The 22,477-nt window shown below is 41.3% G+C and overlaps 1 protein-coding gene and 1 long non-coding RNA gene across 2 annotated transcripts; both read right to left on the reverse strand.

Moving 5' to 3' along the window:
* Nucleotides 1–67: 67 nt before the first annotated feature.
* LOC117415998 (probable E3 ubiquitin-protein ligase makorin-1) lies at nucleotides 68–21,187 on the reverse strand. Its single transcript, XM_059026899.1, has 8 exons — nucleotides 20,946–21,187; nucleotides 16,186–16,314; nucleotides 12,359–12,561; nucleotides 9,416–9,651; nucleotides 6,844–7,058; nucleotides 2,092–2,202; nucleotides 1,094–1,238; nucleotides 68–433 (listed from the first exon to the last, which is right to left on the reverse strand). Exons 1-8 carry the CDS (start codon nucleotides 21,011–21,013, stop codon nucleotides 224–226), a joined length of 1,317 nt encoding a protein of 438 aa, XP_058882882.1. The 5' UTR covers nucleotides 21,014–21,187; the 3' UTR covers nucleotides 68–223.
* On the reverse strand, nucleotides 5,971–6,837 carry LOC131737505 (uncharacterized). Its single transcript, XR_009329150.1, has 2 exons — nucleotides 6,382–6,837; nucleotides 5,971–6,341 (listed from the first exon to the last, which is right to left on the reverse strand). It is a non-coding gene; the product is annotated as an uncharacterized LOC131737505 (long non-coding RNA).
* Nucleotides 21,188–22,477: the final 1,290 nt, after the last annotated feature.

Raw genomic sequence — 22,477 nt, forward strand, 5'->3', positions numbered from 1 at the left:
AAACTTCTTTAACTGTCTCCTTATTTAATGAAACTGGACACCGACAGACTCACAGTACAGACAGGACTATTCTATAACCCCTTTTTCTTTTTACCTAGCTTATTTATTTATGTATTTATTTCCAATGGCCTGCCCGGAAAGGCACTGCCACACACGGGGGTGAAGATGATGTCCAGCAGGCACACGCACACAGAGACAGAGAGACTCGGTACCGCGGGGAGGGCTATAGGTAAACCTCATAGTAATCATCCAACCCTTCATGAAACAGACCCCACTCATCCTCCGAGTCGCTCAACTCATCGTCCGTGCCAGAGGCCAGCAGCATGAGCAGCATCTCCCCCAGTTCAAAGGTCACGACCTCCTCCTCCTCGTTATCGAACGAGTCGTTACTCTCTCCCTCGAACAAATCCCACAGCGGCGTCCGTCTCGGAGTCTGCAAGGAGGAGAGGCTGGTCACTGCTGTGATAAGAGACATGGTGAAGTGCGAGGCTACTGCTCCTGCTGAACTGAGAACATTTCTATTTCTTCCATGTTGTCTTTTTACTACCGTGGAAGGCTGGAGCTCCTCAAATCTTCCACATTAACAGAAATGAAGCAAGTATTCAAAGATTCGATATATCAAGACCACAGGAATACTTACGTACAGGCAGCATGGACGTTAACTTGACTAAGTGCAGTCACTCCCATGGTTACCAGGGGCTGCTACCTGATCCTTTCATTTAAGTAACGCTTCGGAAGCAAAATAATATTAAGTATAGCAGATAATATTAAGTAAAGCAGTTCCTTCCTGTTGTGTGGTTACCAAAATAATGTTTTTGAGCTGTGCTGTATGATAGCTGGTCTTTCTAAACTATTCAGGACTAACCATGAGAAATCAGTAGAATCGCAGTGACTTCACAAAGGGGTGGGACAGAGCAACATGATTGCTGGGCTGTGTAATAAATGATGGCTACCTATGCTACAGCCAGTGGAAACAACCTTGAGCATTTAAGAAAGAAAGAAAGAAAGAAAGAAAGAAAGAAAGAAAGAAAGAACCTTCATGGGGTGCAAGAAAAGGCTTTAAAGCGACTGTGTCCCCTCCCCCCTCTCGTACCCGGTGCCTCCCCACGGATCCTTGCTGCCGTCTCTGAGACTGCGGCTCCTCCAGGCGCCCGTCAGGGAAAGCATGTTTGTAGAAACAGTTCCCTCCAAAGGGGCAGGTCCCACAGCCCGCGTCGAAATAGCGGCAGGGCTTGCTGCTGCGAAGACAAGGCGTACAGCAGCTCAGCAGAGACACGGGTACTTAGCTTAATGGCAGCGGAGTAACCATACGAGAGGCATCAAGACAGATATTTATATTCGAGCTGCACAAATCCATTACTTCGGATAATTTCTCCACAGGTGAGGGTCATTGGTGTTGATCGGGCTGACTTACCATTCCAAGTGAAAGAAGTGAAGAAACAGCTGCTTGGGTTTGTGTGGATCGCTGTTCTCCAAAGTCGAAGAAAGGCAGCGATCATCAAATCCAAGCAGCTGTTTCTTCACTTGTTTTATTTTGAATGGTACATTAGCCCCTCCTGATCGTCAGCACCTCATTTCAGTGGAGTTTCAATCTGAAAATTCAAATTGTTTTGTGCAACACTAACATATACGCTGCTACACAACTGGAAAATGCAATACTGAATATAAAACAACACTCAAAATGATGTTCACAATACTCACACACTGGAAGGCCATCCTTCTCAATGACTTCCTCTTTACCGAAGTGCATCAGTAACCTGACACTACCTTGTGTAGGTAGCAGACATGGCTCCAGGTGTTTCCCTGGTATACAATTTCAAGTCAGCCTTTCAGCCCTGTTATTAACATCTTGAATTCCTGAAAACTAAAATGCAAGTATGCATGGCAACAATAGTATGTTTGCCTTTATTCATCATTAAGGGACAATTAGGTTGGTAGCTACAGTATGTCGGGATTTCGGTGATACGACATATACAGGCGAATCCACCTCGCTATTTTATTGCTTCTTTAATGAACCCAGCCTCTTCTCCCAAAGCCAGGCTCATTGATAGATCCCTCATTGCATCCAGAGCCACACCCATTGATAGATACCTCATTGCATCCTTGTACTTCCTGATCAGCTTCTTTTTCTCCTCTTTGTCCTCCACCCAGTACTCGCTCGGGATGATGAAATTCGACGTGATGCGGCACTCGGGACAGGACCTATCCGTAAAAGAGGAACAAAACAAAGGCAAACAAATTAACAAACAAGACGTCACAAACAGTAAGCCACCCGCTGCGACTGGAGACTCAAAACAGGATTAGAAACTCACACTAGCCCTGCTGCTGCTGCTGCACCCAGTTCTGGGGTTCAGAACTCCCCTTGTTTAGGTATATTATTGAAATCAGCAGGTGCCAGGAGATTGAACAATCAGGCCCCTGATAAATCTGCTCTGAACTGATCCCACTGGAATAAGTCTCACCCAAGTCTGTAGGTTGACTGTTAGGAGTTGTTCATGGAGCTATAAGGGAAGGAACAATGTGTGTAACGGGTTGCTCAGACTCCCGACTACTGTCTGCAGCCTTACTGCACCGTTATATTTCTCAACAATACACAAGAAAATCCTAGAAAATAGCTCAATGTTTTTTGAAATAGGAATTTATATTTGGCTTCAGAATTACAAATGGTTTAACACAAAATACTATTTGTTCATGAGATGCAATGTGTAGTACACACAAACCTTGTTAAAGAAAGTCCTTACCAAGTTAATTAAAATCAGATCAGCAGCTCTCAAGATAAAGGGCACGTGCGCAAGTGCAGACAAACAAGTGAAACGAATGAAAACCACAATGTTAAACAGCATCTAACAGCTTTTAATTTGTCAGTAGTGCAGATCTGCAGCCTTTTAAATGCCATGATAATATTTTCAATAAGACCTTGTTAGCACACAAGCATTGATTTTCTTGTGCTGCAGTCCACATAGCGCAGAAGTTACTCTTCCACAACACCAGAGGGAGACTCGTGGCATTCAGCCGCTTCAAGTTTTACATTCGTAACATAGGAAAACGTATAAACAAGAGACCAGTCAGCCCATCAGCGCCGTCCACTTCCCAGTAGCTGATGGACGTCAAAACCTTGTCAAGTCAGGTTTCAAAAGGACCGCATAAATCAGCATCAACAACATGGCTAGGCAACCCATTCCATACCCTGCCCACTCTGTGTGAAGAAGCGTCTCCTACCCTCTGTCCTATATCTCCACTTATTTCCAGCGGTGTCCTCTGGTCCTGGTTTCTGTGCTGCGCTTAAAGTATTGGTTAGGGTTAACTTTGCAAACTCCTTTTAAGATTTGAAAGAATTAAGACAATAAACTCATGGTAGCTGTATTTCATGCACACCCCCACACAAAGGATAACACCACGAAAAGCAGTCCACCTGACGGACGCAAAACAGCAAGTCATAAATGATAGGGATGAGAATTTTAAACGTTTAAACTCTAAAGAAGTGGTAAAATGTTTAATAATATGCTAGGCGTATAACCGGTCATGTGACAAACATCACCAAACGCATATTTAAGCATTAATTTTAGTAATTTATCATCAGTGGTCCGTCGCGTATCAGACTGCTCTAGTGCCACAGTAAGGGCAGCTATTATAAAAAGGAAGGGGTTTGGCAATTGCCTCCATGTAACTTTTTTAATTGGTGCAACAGAAAGATTGACACTGGGGCGGGTTTTATTCTCCGTCGATCTGGCGCTTCATTGGTGCACTGTGTGTGTGTGTTTATGCCTGTAGTTTATGCCTGTAGTAGGCGTGGTATGGTATCAATTCCATGGCGGGGTTAAATAATGTTAATGACCAGCGTTTTTTTCTGAGTTTGTTCTATATTTAAAATGGCATCTCTAAACAAAGGAAGCCACGTTTGGAAGTATTTTGAGAAACCGAATGAGAAAACCATGGTATGTAAATAATTATTTTTTATTATTATTATTATTATTATTATTATTTATTTCTTAGCCGACGCCCTTATCCAGAGCGACTTACAATTGTTACAAGATATTACATTATTTTTACATACAATTACCCATTTATACAGTTGGGTTTTTACTGGAGCAATCTAGGTAAAGTACCTTGCTCAAGGGTACAGCAGCAGTGTCCCCACCAAGGATTGAACCCACAACCCTCCGGTCAAGAGTCCAGAGCCCTAACCACTACTCCACACTGCTGCCCAATTATGCCAAACAAAATTGCTGTACCACAAAAACACAAAGTTCAGTGCTTCACATTCAGAATTACTGTGGATGGAGCAGTAAAAAGCAAAACATCCATAACAAAATTTGCTATAGATTTGGCCGAACATTGGGCGTGACAACGTTAACCCCTCCGAGGACAGTGCGTGTGAATCGTGAATGCATGCAAGATTATCTCAATACTGTGCCAACCCATAAAACAATAACAGCTAGTCTAGAAAAAACTTAAGAAAATCTTGCTGCAGCTGTTCATACAAAACTTTCAAAAGGGGAGAAAAAGTTGCAGTTACCACAGACTCGTGAACCCCATTCCCCAATCTTCCCATAGTAGTCAGGTAGGCCAAGGGCTCCCGAGTGGCGCATCCAGTAAAAGCACTCGCTAGAGTGCAGGATGCGCTCTATAGCCTGGACATCGCCGGTTCGAGTCCAGGCTATTCCAAGCCGACCGTGGATGGGAGCTCCAGGGGGCCACGCTCAATTGGCCAAGCGTCGTCCGGGGGGAGGGAGGGTTAGGTTGGCCAGGGTGTCCTCGGCTCACTGCGCACCAGCGACCCCTGTAGTCTAGCCGGGCGCCTGCGGGCTTGCCTGTAAGCTGCCCAACGCTGCGTTGTCCTCCGACGCTGTAGCTCTAAGGCGGCTGCACGGCGAGTCTGCAGAGTGTAAAGAAGCGGGCGGCTGACGGCACATGCTTCGGAGGACAGCGTGTGTTTATCTTTGCCCCTCCCGAGTCAGCGCAGAGGTGGTAGCGGTGAGCTGAGCCTAAAAAATAATTCGGCATTTCAAATTGGGGAGAAAATAATAAAAACTAATTGGCAACGACTAAATTAAAAAAAAAAAAAAATAATAAAAAAAAAACAGGTAGGCCAGGCATCTCTTTTTACAATTTAATGTAAAGTTGTGTGGACATGTGAATTTGAATACTTTACGTTATTAAGTAATACTTGACCGTATATAATTAACTGCACAAGAAGGCAAACATTATTTTAATGACTTAATATAGTACTTTATTGTGTGTTAATTTGACTTGTGGCAATGTTTGAGAGGTTTATGTACACAAGTACAGTATGTAGAGGAGAGTGGCGTTTGATTCGAGTACTCGTCTCAAGCAACATCCCTCAAAAAATCCCACCCCTACTATTATTATTTAATTATTATTTATTTCTTAGCAGACACCCTTATCCAGGGCGACTTACAATTGTTACAAGATATCACATTATTTTTTACATACAATTACCCATTTATACAGTTTTTTTTTTTTTACTGGAGCAATCTAGGTAAAGTACCTTGCCTACCAGGGATTGAACCCACGACCCTCCGGTCAAGAGTCCAGAGCCCTAACCACTACTCCACACTGCCCTACTATCAAAGACCGCAAACTTTTAAATCTGAGGCGGACTTCAATATCAGTCACAGTACTGTTTACAATTCCAAGATATTGTGCTATTGTATCCCTGGTAATTACCTTTTCCAGAGGTGAAAGTATTTCCAACTTTGTTTCAACTGTAAGCACAACTCGCTTTCGCACTGTACAGTGGGTGATGTTCGTCTCTTTTTAATTATTTTTTTTTTAAGCCATATAATTTGGGGCAAAGTTACTTGTTTTTTGATGTTGTTAAATGAACCTTTAAGAAACACACTATTCTAAAAACATTACACTATCCAAAAATGTGTTCCATATGTTTAAAGTTAGATCTTCACTAGCAACTTTAATTACAACCAGAAATATAAACATTTCAATATATACTTTGATGTGTACGTGTTTTTTTTTGTTTTTTTAATTTTACTTTGTAGTTAAGTCTTTGTGATGTTAAAATGTTATTTGCTTATTTAGGGTTTATTTCCTTAAATACTAACAGCAAGCTTCAACACAAGCTTCATTCAATCATTCATTACCAGAGTAGTCGTGAAAAAGTAGGTCACTCTGTCCTAGACAAAGGTTGGCTCAGTTTGTTTTCCTTAATTAAGGTTTTACTCATACAATATACAAGTGATACAGGCTTTTTAAAAACTGCTTAGTTCAGGGGTGTTGAAGCAAAATTTACACAAAAAAAAATATGTGCAATCAAGTAGCCTCTATCCATATGTGCAAAACACTCCAGTGCCTTGTAATGATGCCTCACCATTCAACTAAACAGCAAGCTCTGTAGTCTAACACCTCACCATTCAACTAAACAGCAAGCTCTGCAGTGGGGAAGGTCTTCTGCTGACGTCAGCGTCATTAACTGATCAGCCTCGTGGAGGAGATTTACTACAACCTGTGGAAGTCAGGGGAACACCACAGCTGTGTGAATCGGTACAGGACCGATTTCCTTTATGTACAAGCATTCCAGGGCGCTTCACAGGACTTGCCAAACTCGCTAATAAAACGGCTGATTATTTTTTTAAGCCTACATTTACACAGATCAGTTCTCTCTTCATTGTGTATAGAGGCCAGAATTTAAGTTCTGATCATAGCAAAGTGTAAAGCACAGTGAGTATGGTAACGCACACAATCACTGTAAAGACCATCAAGGTATGGTATGAAAAAAACCAAGCAAACCAGGGTAAGCATGATAAATGCAGTCTAACTATGGGAAAAGCATGAAGAAAGCAGCTGCAGTAGACTCCAGGCCCTCACTTGATGATCTTGCTCTCAAAGTTCTTGGCGTTCCTCCACTTGCGAATGCACTTGACACAGTAGCAGTGGCTGCACTTGGACAGGATGCCGAAGCGCCGCTCGCAGTGGTTGGCCTTCTCATACACCACCTCCATGCAGATCCCACACAGCATGTCCTTACTGCGCTGGATCGCAAACGACAGCTCCATGTCCTTCTTATGAGCCTCGATGCACGCCTGCCAAGAGAAGAGAGAGAGAGAGAAAGAAAGAAAGAAAGAAAGATCAGCCAGCACCAGAGATACAGGTCAGAACAGTACAGAACAGGGGGCATGCCCGGAGAAAAGAATGGGGAAGCATGGTAAAGCAGAGTCAAGTATGGTAAAGAATAGAGAAATATGGTAAAGCATAGGGAAGCATTGTAAAGAATAGAGAAATAAGGTAAAGGACAGGCAAGCATTGTAAAGAATAGAGAAATATGGTAAAGCACAGGCACGCATTGTAAAGAATAGACAAGCATGGTAAAGCACAGGCACGCATTGTAAAGAATAGACAAGCATGGTAAAGCACAGGCACGCATTGTAAAGAATAGACAAGCATGGTAAAGCACAGGCACGCATTGTAAAGAATAGACAAGCATGGTAAAGCACAGACAGATATGGTAAAGCATATTAAAAAAAATAAACCAACTCTTAGTAAAGGCATTGCGAAGTGTAAAAGCATACTTAAAACATTGGCAAGCATTGTAAAGCATAGAGCAATATGGTAAATAATAAACGTGGCAAACCAGGGTAAAGTACTGTAAAGGCAGTTTATCAAAGGGAAAAGCACGGTACAACAGCAAAAATACCATGGTAAACTTTTAGAAAGGACTGCACTGCAGTATGAGACATTAAAACAGGGTCCTGTCTACTCTGTGGATTTTAACAATCTCATTGAGAAGAGCAGGATTATTGATAATCCCAACTCAGATTAGTATTCACAAGCTTTATCTTGGATAAATTCAACGTACCCCGACTAATTCTCCAATCCGTAATCCCCACTCCCCTCCCGATCCAACCTGCTATATAAGATCATATGCACAGGTCACCCCAGGGATGGAAATAAGACTCCCATTGTATAGAGGTTTGAACCATTCCGGGTTTTACTAGTTTTTAACACACCTGAGTTTGTTACCTATACATAGGGACCTACCTAAATCGCGATTTCGCGGAAATCGTGAAATTGAGGGGTCACTGCGAAATTCACCTCTTTGGGGCCAATGCATACAAACAAGTACGGAGAGGAAAAAAAAGAAAACTTGTTTAAATGAACTACTGCACAATGCAAATGAGGCAAACTACGTATCTTCCTTCTGCAGATAGCCCTTTTTTATTCCTTCGCCGTCCTGTGTGCATTGCACTTAAGCAAAAAACAAACAAACAGAAAATGTCCACAAGTAACATTTACAAAATAAATTCTCCAAAGCAGTTAACGTTCTTGTTTACTATTCAAATGACAAAGTTTTAATCAGCCTATCTGCGTCTTTACTGCTTTTATGTGATCTGTACTGTGCAGTAGGGGGTGGGACAAAGGTGTTGCATTGTTTGATTTAGGTTGTTAAAATCTAGTTTTCAGCATTGGAGGGAAAATAGTAGAAATGGACGACAAAAAAAGCAAAGTATATTTCGGCTGATGATTGTTTCAAGATATTTTCCAAAGAACTACATGCAGACTGAGGTAATTGTTTTCCATATCTTAATGTGTATTTGGAGAAAAAACGATCGATCGCTATTTAGCTTCAGAATCACACATGAAACAAAAGGCTACTACAGAGGCTGCTGAACAGAACGTAAAATAATCAGCTTTCAGAAACCAAACTGGAAAGTCAGCCCAGACAAGAAGTATTCCTGTCTGCAAGTTAAATCAGTACTAAAACGATCCAGCACAGCCACTTCGCTTCAACCTGCTGCTTACAGTTGGAATTTTAGACCCGAATAGCCACGTCTTCTTTGTTTTGACTCGGTACTAATAAAATAAATGATTGGATGGAACAAGTAACATGACACCGAACGTGCTGCATACATTGACTTTAATAAAGTATGCCAGATGCCCTTGTGTAACCGAGTTTTTGGGCTGTTTCTAATCTATTTCCACATCTGTATAACTTGGCAAAGCTTTGCCTTAACTTCCAACCAATTCAGTGGATGCAGACGTGCAGTCTCAATGTATGGGCAAGTCAACTGCAGGGGGATGCTGCATACTCGCCTTTAACAAATGACAGCACTCAGTTTTAGTAAGGAAGCAAGTATCACTATTTTTAGGCTTTATAGTGTCATGAAATACTGTCTACTTAGGTTTATTTAACGTTTAAACATGTCCGCGAAATCCTAATTTTATTCCGCAATATACCTGTGATAAAGACGTAAATTTACCACGATTTAAGTAGACCCCTACCTATACACACTGTGGCTAATCAAGCTGGTATTATAACCTGGAATGGGTGAAAATGCTGTGCAATAAGAGTCATATGTCCATCCCTGGACCTTGTCTCTTGTGGTTTGTGGAGGACCACAGTTGAGCTCCACTGTACAGCTTGTCGCTGGGCTGGGCTCACCTTGATGTGCTGGGACCGCTGCGTGGTGTCGGAGGGGTGGAGCACCTGCAGCCCACACATGTCACACACGTCGCCGTGGAGATAGGCACAGTTGAGCCCGTAGCGACACTCTCCGAGCGCTGCATACGGGCACAGCTGCTTCTTCAGCTCCTTGTCCGCCAGCTGCTGCAGCTGCTGCTTGTCATACTCCTCCTCTATCAGAAGCCCTGGAGAAGACTGTGCACACAGAGGAGCTCCTGCACAGGGCCAGGACTCAGAGTCACCACCACCGCACAGATACAGCAGCACTGGACAGCTATGGACAAAAACTTTGCATCACCTACACTTGTAGGATTAAGACATCTTTTTTTTATTTTATTTTTTTTAACTACATGAACATAATTTAGATCTTTTATTTAACATCATGTAACCAAAGAAACAACAACATTATATCGCAAAAGTCTACCAGAAGCCATAATAGCAACTAGTGTTCGAAGTTATATTTCAAACTGTCACATTTTTTTTAATCCTAAAATTCTAGGTGGTGATGCAAAAATATTGGCCATAGCTGTGTGTATAAAAAAAAAAAAATAAAGCCAGATTTTTTCAAATGACTACATATCGACTTCTATGGATAATGGCATAAAACAAACATTTGATACGCTGTTTTTCTAGTTTAGCCAAAATATAAAATGTCTCCACTGACATTTATTTTTCAAGTTTACAACTACAGGAAACCATCCTTTCAGTGTCTGTGCAGATACTGTATATTCCAGGCCCCTCTAGAAGTACCGCAGCATAACTTGCTGACTAGACCAGGACCAAGCGCAGGTCCCTGAAACACGCTCTGCACTGCCTACATATTTACTGAGCTGCACTGAAAAGCATGGCACTGGAGACAGGAGATGGTTTATTGGCTATATTATTATTATTATTATTATTATTATTATTATTATTATTTATTTCTCAGCAGACGCCCTTATCCAGGACGACTTACAATTATTACAAGATATCACATTATTTTTACATACAATTACCCATTTATACAGTTGAGTTTTTACTAGAGCAATCTAGGTAAAATACCTTGCTCAAGGGTACAGCAGCAGTGTCCCCACCTGGGATTGAACCCACAACCCTCCGGTCAAGAGTCCAGAGCCCTAACCACTACTCCACACTGCTGCCCCTATATAAAAATAAAATGTGTGTGCAATAATAAAATTAAAATACCTTTCCATATTGCTACCGACTCTGAATGCATCTGTAATAAATAAAAATGCTCGACATGCGTGTTCACGGCCACTCAATCATCGGTCTGAATGTACTAACTTTCAATGACAGCACACATGTCTTGTTTTTATTGCACATCTTTAGTACAATTTGGTTTGGATCCCTCACAGTTCCAGGACCAAAGGACAGGGGACGGCTTACGTTCGCAAAACAAATCAATTTCAGCTGCCCAGTATTTGCAGGCTGCCTTCTACTCACAGCACTTGACCCAGCCGTGCTCAATTGTATTCAGAGCTGGAGACAGTCTGGGCTTGATGCCTCACTCTCCACCCCAGTGACCGAGGGGGTCAACCCTTCTGAGCTGCGCTGAATGTGGTATATTGCAATTGCCATCTCAACATCCCGGTCTGTGGTAGAACACCACATCTCTGAGAGTCCCACACTGCCTCTCTGTAGCAGCTGGGCTAGCGCTGCAGACCCAGGAAACAGTAAAGTACTTTGCATCCACACGCCTACTTCTGATCCAGACTATTGATGAGCACTGTGCAAGAGAATCCTAATTTCACAGAGTACAGCTCATAGAAAAAACACAACACTTAAATACTGGAAGTCTGCACAGGAAGGTACAGATCTTTCATACTGTACAATGAAATCAATGGTCATCTGATGAAAAGCAGCTCACTATACAGTGCCGGTTCATCAGTGGCTAGCTAGTGAGTCAGTCTGGAGTTTGCATATTCACTTAAAAACCGGTCCCCCTTTAAAAGGCATGCTACTTCAGGCTTTCAAATCCATTTTCTTACCTCTCACTACCGCTAGCAACATTACCAATGGTCCTTTAAAAGGAGTGCTCGCCAAGCCTGTAAAATCATTTCAAAAAGTGTTCACCCAGATAGAAACTGCAGAGCTGCAATCATCTTGGTTCACACCTCACAGGGAGATTGTGCAATCACAAGCAACATCAAGCACTCATCATCCAATACACAGCTGCAGCTATTCATGAAACTACCATTGCAATGAGACACTTGAAGTGAACGCTGAAAGACGTCTGCCAGACCTTTAATACTGTCACCTGAAGTGGAAGCAGGGGAGGGGATTGGAATGAAACTGAAGCCTGTGGTAAATTCTCCTGCTTTCAGGATTTTTTAGCCACAGCCTAACAATCTGCATTGAACTACTGTAGAGACTATCCAATGACAGCACTGATGTTTAAGTAGCAGGCCTCGTGCTTTCCATACTGTGTTGTATACAGGGCATGCAACATGGTATGGTACAGAGCCAGAGGAGAGCAGTTATGTGAAAAAAACACAGAGTAATGAAACTTGTCAGGACGAGGGAACCGAGTGACAGATCATCAGCACAGTACCGTGGGGGTCTTGATGTGCAATAAGACACAAAACACCTTTCCCACGCAGTTCAAAGTGGCACGCTAGCTTTAAAACCTCCTCCTACACTTATAAACCGTCTTGCACACGCACGCTTTCCAAGGTAAAATACAGTTTATCATTTTTCAATTGTCAGAAATATTAAAAGCAGTTTCTCCCAGTAGCTGCACAGTAGTTACAGCAAGTCTGAATAGTGTCCCGTAGTAAAACATTCACACGGTTCTGTAGAGACAAGGAGTTTGCTGTGCTTTTTATAAAAAAGTGTTTTTGAGTGGTGGAGTTGCCAACATTTATTGGCTAAAGCCGACAGCGAGCTAACCTTCTCAGACCCCAGCAGCTGCAGTGAACTCACCTCGCCCACAGTACAGCTGGCCCGGCACAAACTCGGCCGCGTTGACCCAGTCGCCGGAGCTCGAGGAGTGCGGCCCCTCCTCCCCGCCCTGCCCACTGAGTTTGAGATCCGGAGTGCAGTCCGGGGCAAGGCTGCACTCCGCTGGCATCATCGGCTTGGGACCGCTCAGGACATCCTGCTTGGGTGGTTTGGTGTGATCGTACCTGTGCAGCAAAGACATGCATGCACACATAGAGACACACACACAGAGAGTGAGACACACACACGAACACAGAAACACACACGCACAGACACAGACACACACACAAACACACACACACAGAGACAAACACAGGTCAAAGCCTTGATCCAAGGAGTACACCTCTAATGAGTAAGACATCCTGCTTCTGGTTTAAAACCCACTGTCTAATCTAGCAACATTACCACTGCACCCCCCTTTAAAGAAGTGTGAATCCAGGCTTTGAAACCCATTTGTTCTCTTGTATGAGCGCTCACAACGTTATTACTGGCTCCCCTTTAAACAGAGTATTAAACCAAGACTCTAAACAAGTGTAACCTCTCACTAGCAGCATTTTCTTTTAAAAGTGTTTTAAAACCAATGTATGACCTCTTATTATGACAAGCAACATTATCACCAGGCCGCTTTTAAAAGGGGCATTCAAATTCTTTCTTACCTCTTATTTGGATTGGGATCATTCTAAATTAAACTCAATTCAGCAGACTAAAGTGAATCGTATAAAACTTTGTAAAGCTCAACACATGGGAAAGTGAAATTATGTCTTTGTTGCATCATAAAACAGGGAGGTGCATAAACAGATGGGCATGAATTACGCAAGATAAAACAGAAAGTGTTGGAAGCATGTCGGCTGAATGACCAACAAGTCAACTCTATCACAAATTCACTGGTGCACAACTTTATTGTAACTGATAAGTATAACCCTAATCAGAGCACAATAAAACACATACCTGCAGTACAATGTGCCCTGGGTCACAACTAGGCTTGCTAGGATTCCATTCTTAGTTTTTTGCCAAATCAACAATTAATATCGACATTTATTTTAAATAATTTACGAGAGTTTTTTTATTTTATTTTCCCAATCTTTATTTTTCAATTCAAGCAGAGAATGGGTGAAATCGACCTTCACGCTTTAAAAAAAAAAAAAAAAAAAAAGAATAAGACTTTATGCCATTGAGAAACGTCTCATTTAGAGAAACCCCTTTATCATTACTATCTGATAATCAAAGCATTGTTAAATCAATCAGTCTTATACGTATATATAGTTTTGGTTCAGAAGGCAATTCTCACTCTTGAAAGATAGACGCTCTTTGCGTCCAGACAATCTATCAAGAATGATCTATTATCAAGACTGCTAAATTCTAGCCTTAAACGCAGAATGAATTGCCTTGTAAAACCCACATCAATTTGTATAAATCACATACAAACAATTACTACAGTATTCATTAACTCAAAGCATGAATTGAAAGCAATAATACTTTTCTTACATTCTACCTAAAACAAAACGTTAATTTTAACTTTAAGGTCTGCTTATTCTCAAGTTCATAAGAGGATTAAAACACTACTTATTGAATACTTAATGGACGTGCGCTGCCTCATCCAGCTGATCCATTTCTTCAACAATACAGGAGCTCGAAAGCTTTCCTGTTGGCAAAGAAAGTTCAGATTCCGGTTTCTGTCTTCCTCGCGTTTTGTCTCCACTTCAGGGCACGAAATGTCTTTGCAAAAACAAGAATCACTAACTATTTAGGTATTCCACTGACACAGCAATTCCTTCACCAACATGTGCACTCTTCATCCGATTATGTCTGGGATATTCCACTGCAAAACTCCAGCACAGCTAGCCAATACAAGACTGAATATATTTCAATCTCCGTCGACTACAAATGTTCTAAGTTAAAGATCTGATTACAGTACTTTTAGGATTTTAGACGTCTTGCACAGCGGACTCCCACACCAAGGCACACACTAGAGTAGTTATCTTATATCAGAGTTTCTGAAAACATTATCTCTGTTCAAGCCGTTCGCAGGCTGGCTCTTCAGATTGTCACAGTTCAGAGACTTGTCTGTGTGTCAAGAGCCTTGGGTTTTGTGTCGGAAGCCCTGTTTGAACATCACGCTTGTGCTTTTGTAACTTCTGTCTTCACCCCTGTGATTGGATAGTTTGTTCATTTTGGGCTGTGACCGAGTCCACGTGGAGTGTTTCCCATTGGTTGTTCTCGTTCCGAGACGGCCCATTGTTCTCAATTGGTCCGCTGTTTCACCCCGTCGGCTGGATTTATGAGATGTAATGTTTTCTGTCCGAGGTGTCAAAGCACCCCAAACTGTCTGGCTTGTACCCTCTGCAAGATACTGCTGGTGCCAAAGGATTCATTCAGCGATCGTGACGATAAGCCACTTGTCCAGTATTTCTCTTTTTAGAAGCCTTCTTTGTCAGTAGAGGAGTTTGTGACCAGAAACCAAGCAGACACAGAGAATGGCTTAAGAACCCCCTCTGTATATTTCAATTCTGTTCATTTCATAGACAGAATGATATTATGACCCACTCTGATGTTACAGTAGCCTACTAAGGGACCACTGATATGACTGACAGCGACCCCCAGCCATTCACAGCGGAACAGACGGGACAGACAGTAAATATAAAAACTACACAAACTGGAGGATTTCTAAACGATTATTTTTGGTAAGAAATGTCTGTCTGCCTGACTAGTTTGCAGCATTACTGATGTGTTTTTCAAATCACAAAACCAGTGCAAACTGCACCCTGCATGGAGGAACCAGCTGTGAAAAACAGGAGCCATATGATACATCTGCTTCTGCCAATTACAGTGCAGTTTCCACAATCTCTTCTAAAACCACAGTTACACCTTAACAAGTAGGTAGCTTCACATTATACTGTCACATTTACACCCTGAGGATTAGGTAGCTTCACATTATACTGTCACATTTACACCTTGAGGATTAGGTAGCTTCACATTACACTGTCACATTTACACCTTGAGGATTAGGTAGCTTCACGTTATACTGTCACATTTACACCTTGAGGATTAGTTAGCGTCACATTACACTGTCACATTTACACCTTGAGGATTAGGTAGCTTCACATTACACTGTCACATTTACACCTTGAGGATTAGGTAGCTTCACATTACACTGTCACATTTACACCTTGAGGATTAGGTAGCTTCACATTACATGGTTTTCTTCCCTTTATGATTCAGTTTGAGAGGTTGTTGTTATTATTGCAATTACTCAAATACAGCGATATGTTTTGTTTCGATTTTCGATATTGTCTGTGTTTAAGGTGCTTTCACCCGAGTTCAGAAGCTGATCTTCACTTCTAGTGGCCAGACATACAACACAGGCTAGATCAGTGACAGCCTAGAGACGAGGCTTCAGGCTACTTCACGCACACCAGGGGAGACTTGGGGTTTCATACAGCAAGGTTGCCTCAAACTAGGTCTCCCGGTACCAGGTTTCAAGCCAGTGTTTCTGAACAAGTGGTTGTGTTCCTTCAGCTTTAGCTACAAACACCTTAACAGACCCACAAACAAAATAAATAAAGACAACAGATTTACTACAAGAGACTGGGCCAATTAAATTAATTTCAGAATCCAAAAAAATGAATTGAAACTGATCCAAACCCTGACTGAGCCACTGAGATTGTTTACAGTACCAGCCGACTGGACAAAGTTCTGGGACCAATAGAAGAACCGGAGGAGCAATAATGGGTCACACGGCCTCCTCTCATTTGTCTCTTTCTCAAATGGGTTTTAATGGCCCTGGATCTGTGGAGAGATCACCTCCTTACCTGCAGCGGTCACCGTAAGCACAGCATCCTTTCTGGAAGTATTTGCAGATCATGGCTGGTTTGCTGGTGGTGAGGTCATGGGAATAGCGGCAGTTGTTCCCTTCTTTGCAAACCCCATGCATGTAATACCTTGAGAAAAATAAACAGGCTTATGCATTTGAAATACAAGTAGAGCGATCAAAATCACGGAAAAGTCAGCAGATCTCCTTCTGCAGCATGTAACACTGTAACATACAATGGGATTCATTCTACTGTATAAAAATTAGAGAATGCAAGTGCAATTTAAAAAAGTTGTGTCGTGTGAAATGTACAGTATGTGACTGGGACATTACAATGTAGTAGAGGGGAACTGGGGGAAAGAATCTTTTCAGGAATGGCAATAAGGCTCCCATTGCATAGCACTTTCACCCATTCCAGGATTTAATAGAAGCTCGATTAGCCACAGTGTGGAGGTAACAAGCTCTGATGTTTCATATTAAACTCAGTGAAACCAGGAATGGATCAGACTGCTATGCAATGGGAGTCATATTTCCGTCACTGCTTTTTTTTTTTTTTTAATGTTTCCCCTTGTCACATTCAAGTGAGATTTGAGTGCGGGCTTGTTTGTTTGTAATGGTGTCCCACCATTAATTATAGGAATCCTCCTTAAAACACTCAGTATGTCTGGCCAAGTATCTTATTGATATCACTAAAATAGCAGTCAGTTTGGTCAAAGACTATCATTTACAAAGTGAACAATGAATTTATTTACAATCGAGTGTCATCAATTTAAACCCAGAAACATCAACATCTTAATAAAGGATTTTAAAAAGGCTCATTCTGCTGAGCCCTGCTTGATACAAAACTGCTTCCCTGGACACTGTCCTTGATTTTTAATTAAAACAAGATCTAAAACTTAGGCTTGTAACGATAATAATAAAATTATTTATCGATTGGGACCCCACGATAACAAATCGATACAATTTTAATGAAATCGAATATTCCATTAAATAAAAAATGGGTCCTGTATATATTAACTTACTGTCAAGAATGCAGTCTGTGTTGTTGCTTCTAAAAGTAACTGAGAATATGTGTCTGTGAACAAATACAGGATGATGATGCAGAGATCAAGAGTCACCTGCTGTGTTAACGTATTTTATACATATTTGGTTTTAAATCAGTCCCAACTGTAGCCATCTGTCTTGAGCGAAACTAATAATAAACATTACTACATTGTCACGTGTTGCTTTTTTTACCTTTTCATTTTGAAGCAATGCACTATCTGCAACCTGCTTTGTTTTTGATTGCTATCAGAGTCTAAATGCCGCTGGATCGTAGCTCAATGTATGTGATCCAATGAAACACTGCAGGTTGTACAAAATAGTTTGCCACTAGTATAATGCATGTTCCACTGCAGTAATTATTGGAGATTTTTTTTATTCATTTTGGACACTCGCAAAATGTTCACTTGGTTAACAATATCAGTTGTGATCTCTTAGGATACTAAACCCGCCCTGGATGACACATCTACCAATCATTGAGGAGAGCCCAGAGTGGTTATTGGCTTCTGTTAAGTGTCAATCAATAAATCTTATACTCACATCAGGAACCTGGACCGATACACATAACTTAATTAAACTGCATCTCTGCAGCCGCAGCACACTGGAAGGGACTGCTGCTTTCACTAACAGAAGCTGGGCCACGTCATTCAGAAATTGTAACCAACAGCAAATTAACAGAGATTGAATTATTTCCATGTGAATAGGCCATAATGTTAATGTGGTTGTAACAGGGGAGGTCTGTGCTGACTGTCTGGCACATGTGTGGTTCTGCAGGAAGAGGGCAGCAGCCTCGTAAGATCCTCGTAAGAGCCTTGGGGGATTGCTCGGCCCATAAGAACTGCGCTTGGTTGTGTATTCGGGTGGCCATGACAGGGGAAGCCCAGTGACGCTAGCTGAGGAGGCGAGCGTACACCAACGCCAGGCAGGAACGCCAGTGGTAGAAGCAAGAAGAATAAAATGAGGCAAGCACGGCTGAGGAAGACAGTCAGCCTTAAATAAACCATTTATTAAAATACATGGTTACGTACCCGAGGGGACGTGTGTAGTGAACCTTGGCCACCCCAGTGTATAGTGCACAGCGAAGTGTAGGACGGAGACCCGAGCTGACCGGCATAGCAGCAGTGTGGGCACGGCGTAAGCAGCACCTTTGTTTTGCAGTTTTATTACTGTGTTTTGTTTTCCTTTTTCATTTCGCGTTTGGTTTTCATTATTATTTTTGAGCACCTGTGAGTGCGTCTGCAATTACCTATGTTGGTAACCTGTGGTCCTGATTACCGTTGCCGGTATACAAGCCACAGACAACAGCGCCCTCTGCTGGCTATAATAAATCAAAAAGAAAATAAATAAAACCGGGCACCTGGGCAGTGTTTGCAAATGCAATCTTGTGTCTCCCGTGTCAGTGAATACCCCCACCCTTCCACAGTAGTTTTCAAACCTTGTTTTTTTCTCCTTTGGACAGTGGGGTTATTTTTTTTTTTTCTTAATTTACCGTTATGTTTACACTGGAAATTTGACAGATTTTACACAAAACAAGGCAAAGGCTGGTGACGGCAGGAATATGAAAATTGAAGAGTGCTATATTTAAATGCCAACGTATTTATCAAACTTGTCTTATAACATCGGGATTATTTGTTTGAATGAGTTTTTTATACCTTGCTCTATAAAAAGAGACCTTACTGGTCCTTTAAACAGTTACTGTGAGGGAAGTTTTTTTTTTTTAAGCATTTTAACTCAATAATGATCGATACTTGACGTTAGAATTTAAACGATAATCAATGTCAACGTCAGGGTTTGATTTACAACACTTCTAATAACGAATGACTTTTTGCACATTACAAATGAGCAATGTGCAGCCTGTGCATTACTGTATGTTAAGTTTTTTTTGCAATTAAGTACAGTACAATGACACATACCCGACCCCCTGTGGACTGGGGTATAGGCGGATATGTGAAAGTCATATTTGCTAACATCTATAGATTTGGATTTACACATCCATAAATAGGTTAGTGAACAAAAACAACACGCAACCTGCTTTAAACATGGGGACATTTTTTTGCTTTAAAAGTCAGCAAACTTAAAACAAGATTAATTAGGCTACCAATACAGTGTTGCTACAAGCCATCTCCACACAAAGCTTAAAAAATATATATATACAAAACAAAACGGTAAATGTACAGTAACCTGCAACTGATGGCTTCCCTGGTTCTGCTTTCTTAATATCTCTGTCACGGTACTTTGCGCTCTTTCTTGATATTGCCAACAGCCGATAAGCAGCTTGGTTTGAATATTGCTTCTGCGATTTTAAACAAACGGCCGGTAAGCATTGCGTTTATGAAGCTTGCTTTGTTTAATTCAAATGCAATCAAAAGCTACAACAACACGCTGCCAATATCTGCAAGCGTGCACTCCATCATATAAACACATTGCACAAAGAAAAAAGCTTTCTCGACTGGTTTATTGAAACGTCACTGCTACCCGCAGCTGACCGACACACGCACACAGCCCGCCTCTCAACGGGGAACACACCAAAAGGCTGATGCTATAGCTTTCTTTCTGTTTCCATCGCGGAAGCTGCATTTGCTGCCAATGCCATTACTCTCATAGCCTACTTTTAACATTTATTTAGTGAGGCGGTTAATTGATCAGGGCTGTAATGTGACGGTCGGATATTTTTTCTTCCCCAAAACAAAGCCCACAATGTGAAGAGAATGCAAACGTGATGCCTCACTCTCAAACAAACATGGTCTGCTTCTATATTTTCTCAGGATGAACTCCATTATAAATCATAGGACTCGTTTTTCCAATCCCTCAACTCCGCTTCCTTTGTAGTTTCTACTCTGTGAATCATGCAGTTTGTCCAGAATCTAAACCCAGTTCACATACATACTGCACAGTACCTGAAGGGTTAAACCATATTTGTATAAAATTGAGAGTTTATACGGTTCTAGCCAAATGTATTCCGAATCGTCTACAACAGGCAGAATCAGCTCTGTTACACTTATGTAGTGGTACTCAACTGGCCTTCGAGATGTAATCCGGTCCAGGTTTTTACTCCAAGCAGGTTCTAATGTAGTTAATTGAAGCTTCTAAGAGGCAATTAACTAATTTAGGACCTGGCTGGAATAAAAACCAGGACTGGAATTAATCTCAAGCGCCAGAGTTGCGTACTACTGATGCAGAATGTGACAGACAGATGCATTTACCACAGGCAGGAAGCGTCCCCATTTTCAACAGGGATAATAGTGCAGTGAATAGGTCCTGGAGACAAGTGGCAGCAAACATGCCTCTCAAAACAAAACGTTGTTCACAGTACAGAAATGATGAGAGACGCTGGTTAACAAGTGGACTTGATGAATCAACCACCTTTGTTTGTCGTAAACGTCTGACACAAAAGATACAACTCTACAGTCACCGTTTATTCCGTTTGGATAAAAGCGTCTGGTTCTGCACTAACGACACTATTTTAACAATGCTTAGCACGGCATACTAGTCAAACAGGCTCCCTCAACACGGCTCACTAGCCTGTGTGTATATCGGTCCAGCCAGGCGGCAGTACCGAGTTGTACCAGGCAGGCACAACAACATTAAAAACACAAGCCAGCGTTTCAAACGATAACATTGTCAAACCCGCTAAACGCGTAGACGTTGTAACCCTTTCATGTTTTTTTGAAAGGCGAAATCAAACGCTTCTTCCACTCTTGTTATTTCGTGTTGTTTTACCTGCAGGTGACGTTCTTAGTCCAACCTCCTCCGGACTCTACAGATGCAGTTGCTCCTGCCTCCGCCATTACTGTTTATATTGAAGCTGCAGCTCCGGGCCGGAGCCGGGGCCGGATCTTCCGGCAAACAGCGCTCTCGCACTCGGCAATTTCCGGAACGCCGACCTGGACACGGCCGGCCGTCCCAACAGTTCTGAACTCCGCCTCCGAAGAGGCTTCGGAATCCCGGCGATCTCCAATTCTTCGGCGAATTTCGGAGATTCAAAGGGAGATTAAAGAGAATAAACGTCATAGAAAACGAGTGTGCTTTTTGACAGTGGTCTCTTAGTTAAAATTACATATTAAATAAAAGCGGTATGTCAGAGATAATTTGATGAATGAATAAACACAACCATTATAAACAAATTCCATGGTGATAATATTAATAATAATAATAATAATAATAATAATAATAATAATAATAATAATAATAATAACTGAATTTTATTTTGCAAAGAAATATCCTACATAAATATATTTTATTCTGAAAACGATGTACCTAATATCTAAGGAATAAATAAATAAATAAATATATATATATATATATATATATAGATATATATAGATATAGCTATAGCTATAGGGCAGCAGTGTGGAGTAGTGGTTAGGGCTCTGGACTCTTGACCAGAGGGTCGTGGGTTCAATCCCAGGTGGGGGACACTGCTGCTGTACCCTTGAGCAAGGTACTTTACCTAGATTGCTCCAGTAAAAACCCAACTGTACAAATGGGTAATTGTATGTAAATAATGTGATATCTTGTAACAATTGTAAGTCACCCTGAATAAGGGCGTCAGCTAAGAAATAAATGTTATATATATATATATATATATATATATATATATATATATATATATATATATTTATATATTTCTTTAAATGGGAACATTGTATTTTGTCAAATTAAAAAAATAAATTAAAATAAAAAAAAAATAATAATTATGAAAAAAATGTATCCTGGCTTTCTCAGAACAAATATCATAATTGTCATTTTTTTTTTTTAATTTGAGGACGCTAATCTATCTCGTCAAGACAACCCCAATTTTCAGAACCCTATACTGACATCACACTGTTTGATTTCTGGTGGTTTTATGTTAAACTGGATGTACCGGTCTCCATCAATCAGGGACATGAGCAATATGTGCAACTACAGCAAACACCAAATAAGCGTGTGACGTGTAGCTGCCACGTCAACAATGGCTTACGAGTGATGAGTGATGAGTGATGAGCGACACCTGGACGTCAGAATTTAAACCAGATCAGAATTAGAAATTTGAAAACCTCTTTTTCTCTATTGTTGGTATTCAGGTATCATTAGATTCTGCACGTTTCTAATATTACTTCAGAAATCCCTACCTTGTGGGGTTTTTTTTTCTTCTCGTAATTGTAATATTGTCAATAAGATATTCAATATAGGTATGCATAGTACCACAACATGACATGACAATGGAAGCGTTACCCTCACGTTAGAAATTGGTTACTACTTTATTTGAATTT

The sequence above is a fragment of the Acipenser ruthenus genome, chromosome 7 (genome assembly GCF_902713425.1).
Source record: "Acipenser ruthenus chromosome 7, fAciRut3.2 maternal haplotype, whole genome shotgun sequence".
Classification (NCBI taxonomy): domain Eukaryota; kingdom Metazoa; phylum Chordata; class Actinopteri; order Acipenseriformes; family Acipenseridae; genus Acipenser; species Acipenser ruthenus.

What these genes read in the sequence shown, in the direction of transcription:
- LOC117415998 (XM_059026899.1), bottom strand. Translation starts at nt 21,013, where the DNA reads ATGGCGGAGGCAGGAGCAACTGCATCTGTAGAGTCCGGAGGAGGTTGG. An exon ending in AGCGGTCCCAGCACATCAAG is followed by an intron (nt 7,059 to 9,415) that starts GTGAGCCCAGCC and finishes TTCTCTTGGCAG; the next exon opens with GCGTGCATCGAGGCTCATAA. An exon ending in GATCCGTGGGGAGGCACCGG is followed by an intron (nt 434 to 1,093) that starts GTACGAGAGGGG and finishes TCCTCCTTGCAG; the next exon opens with ACTCCGAGACGGACGCCGCT.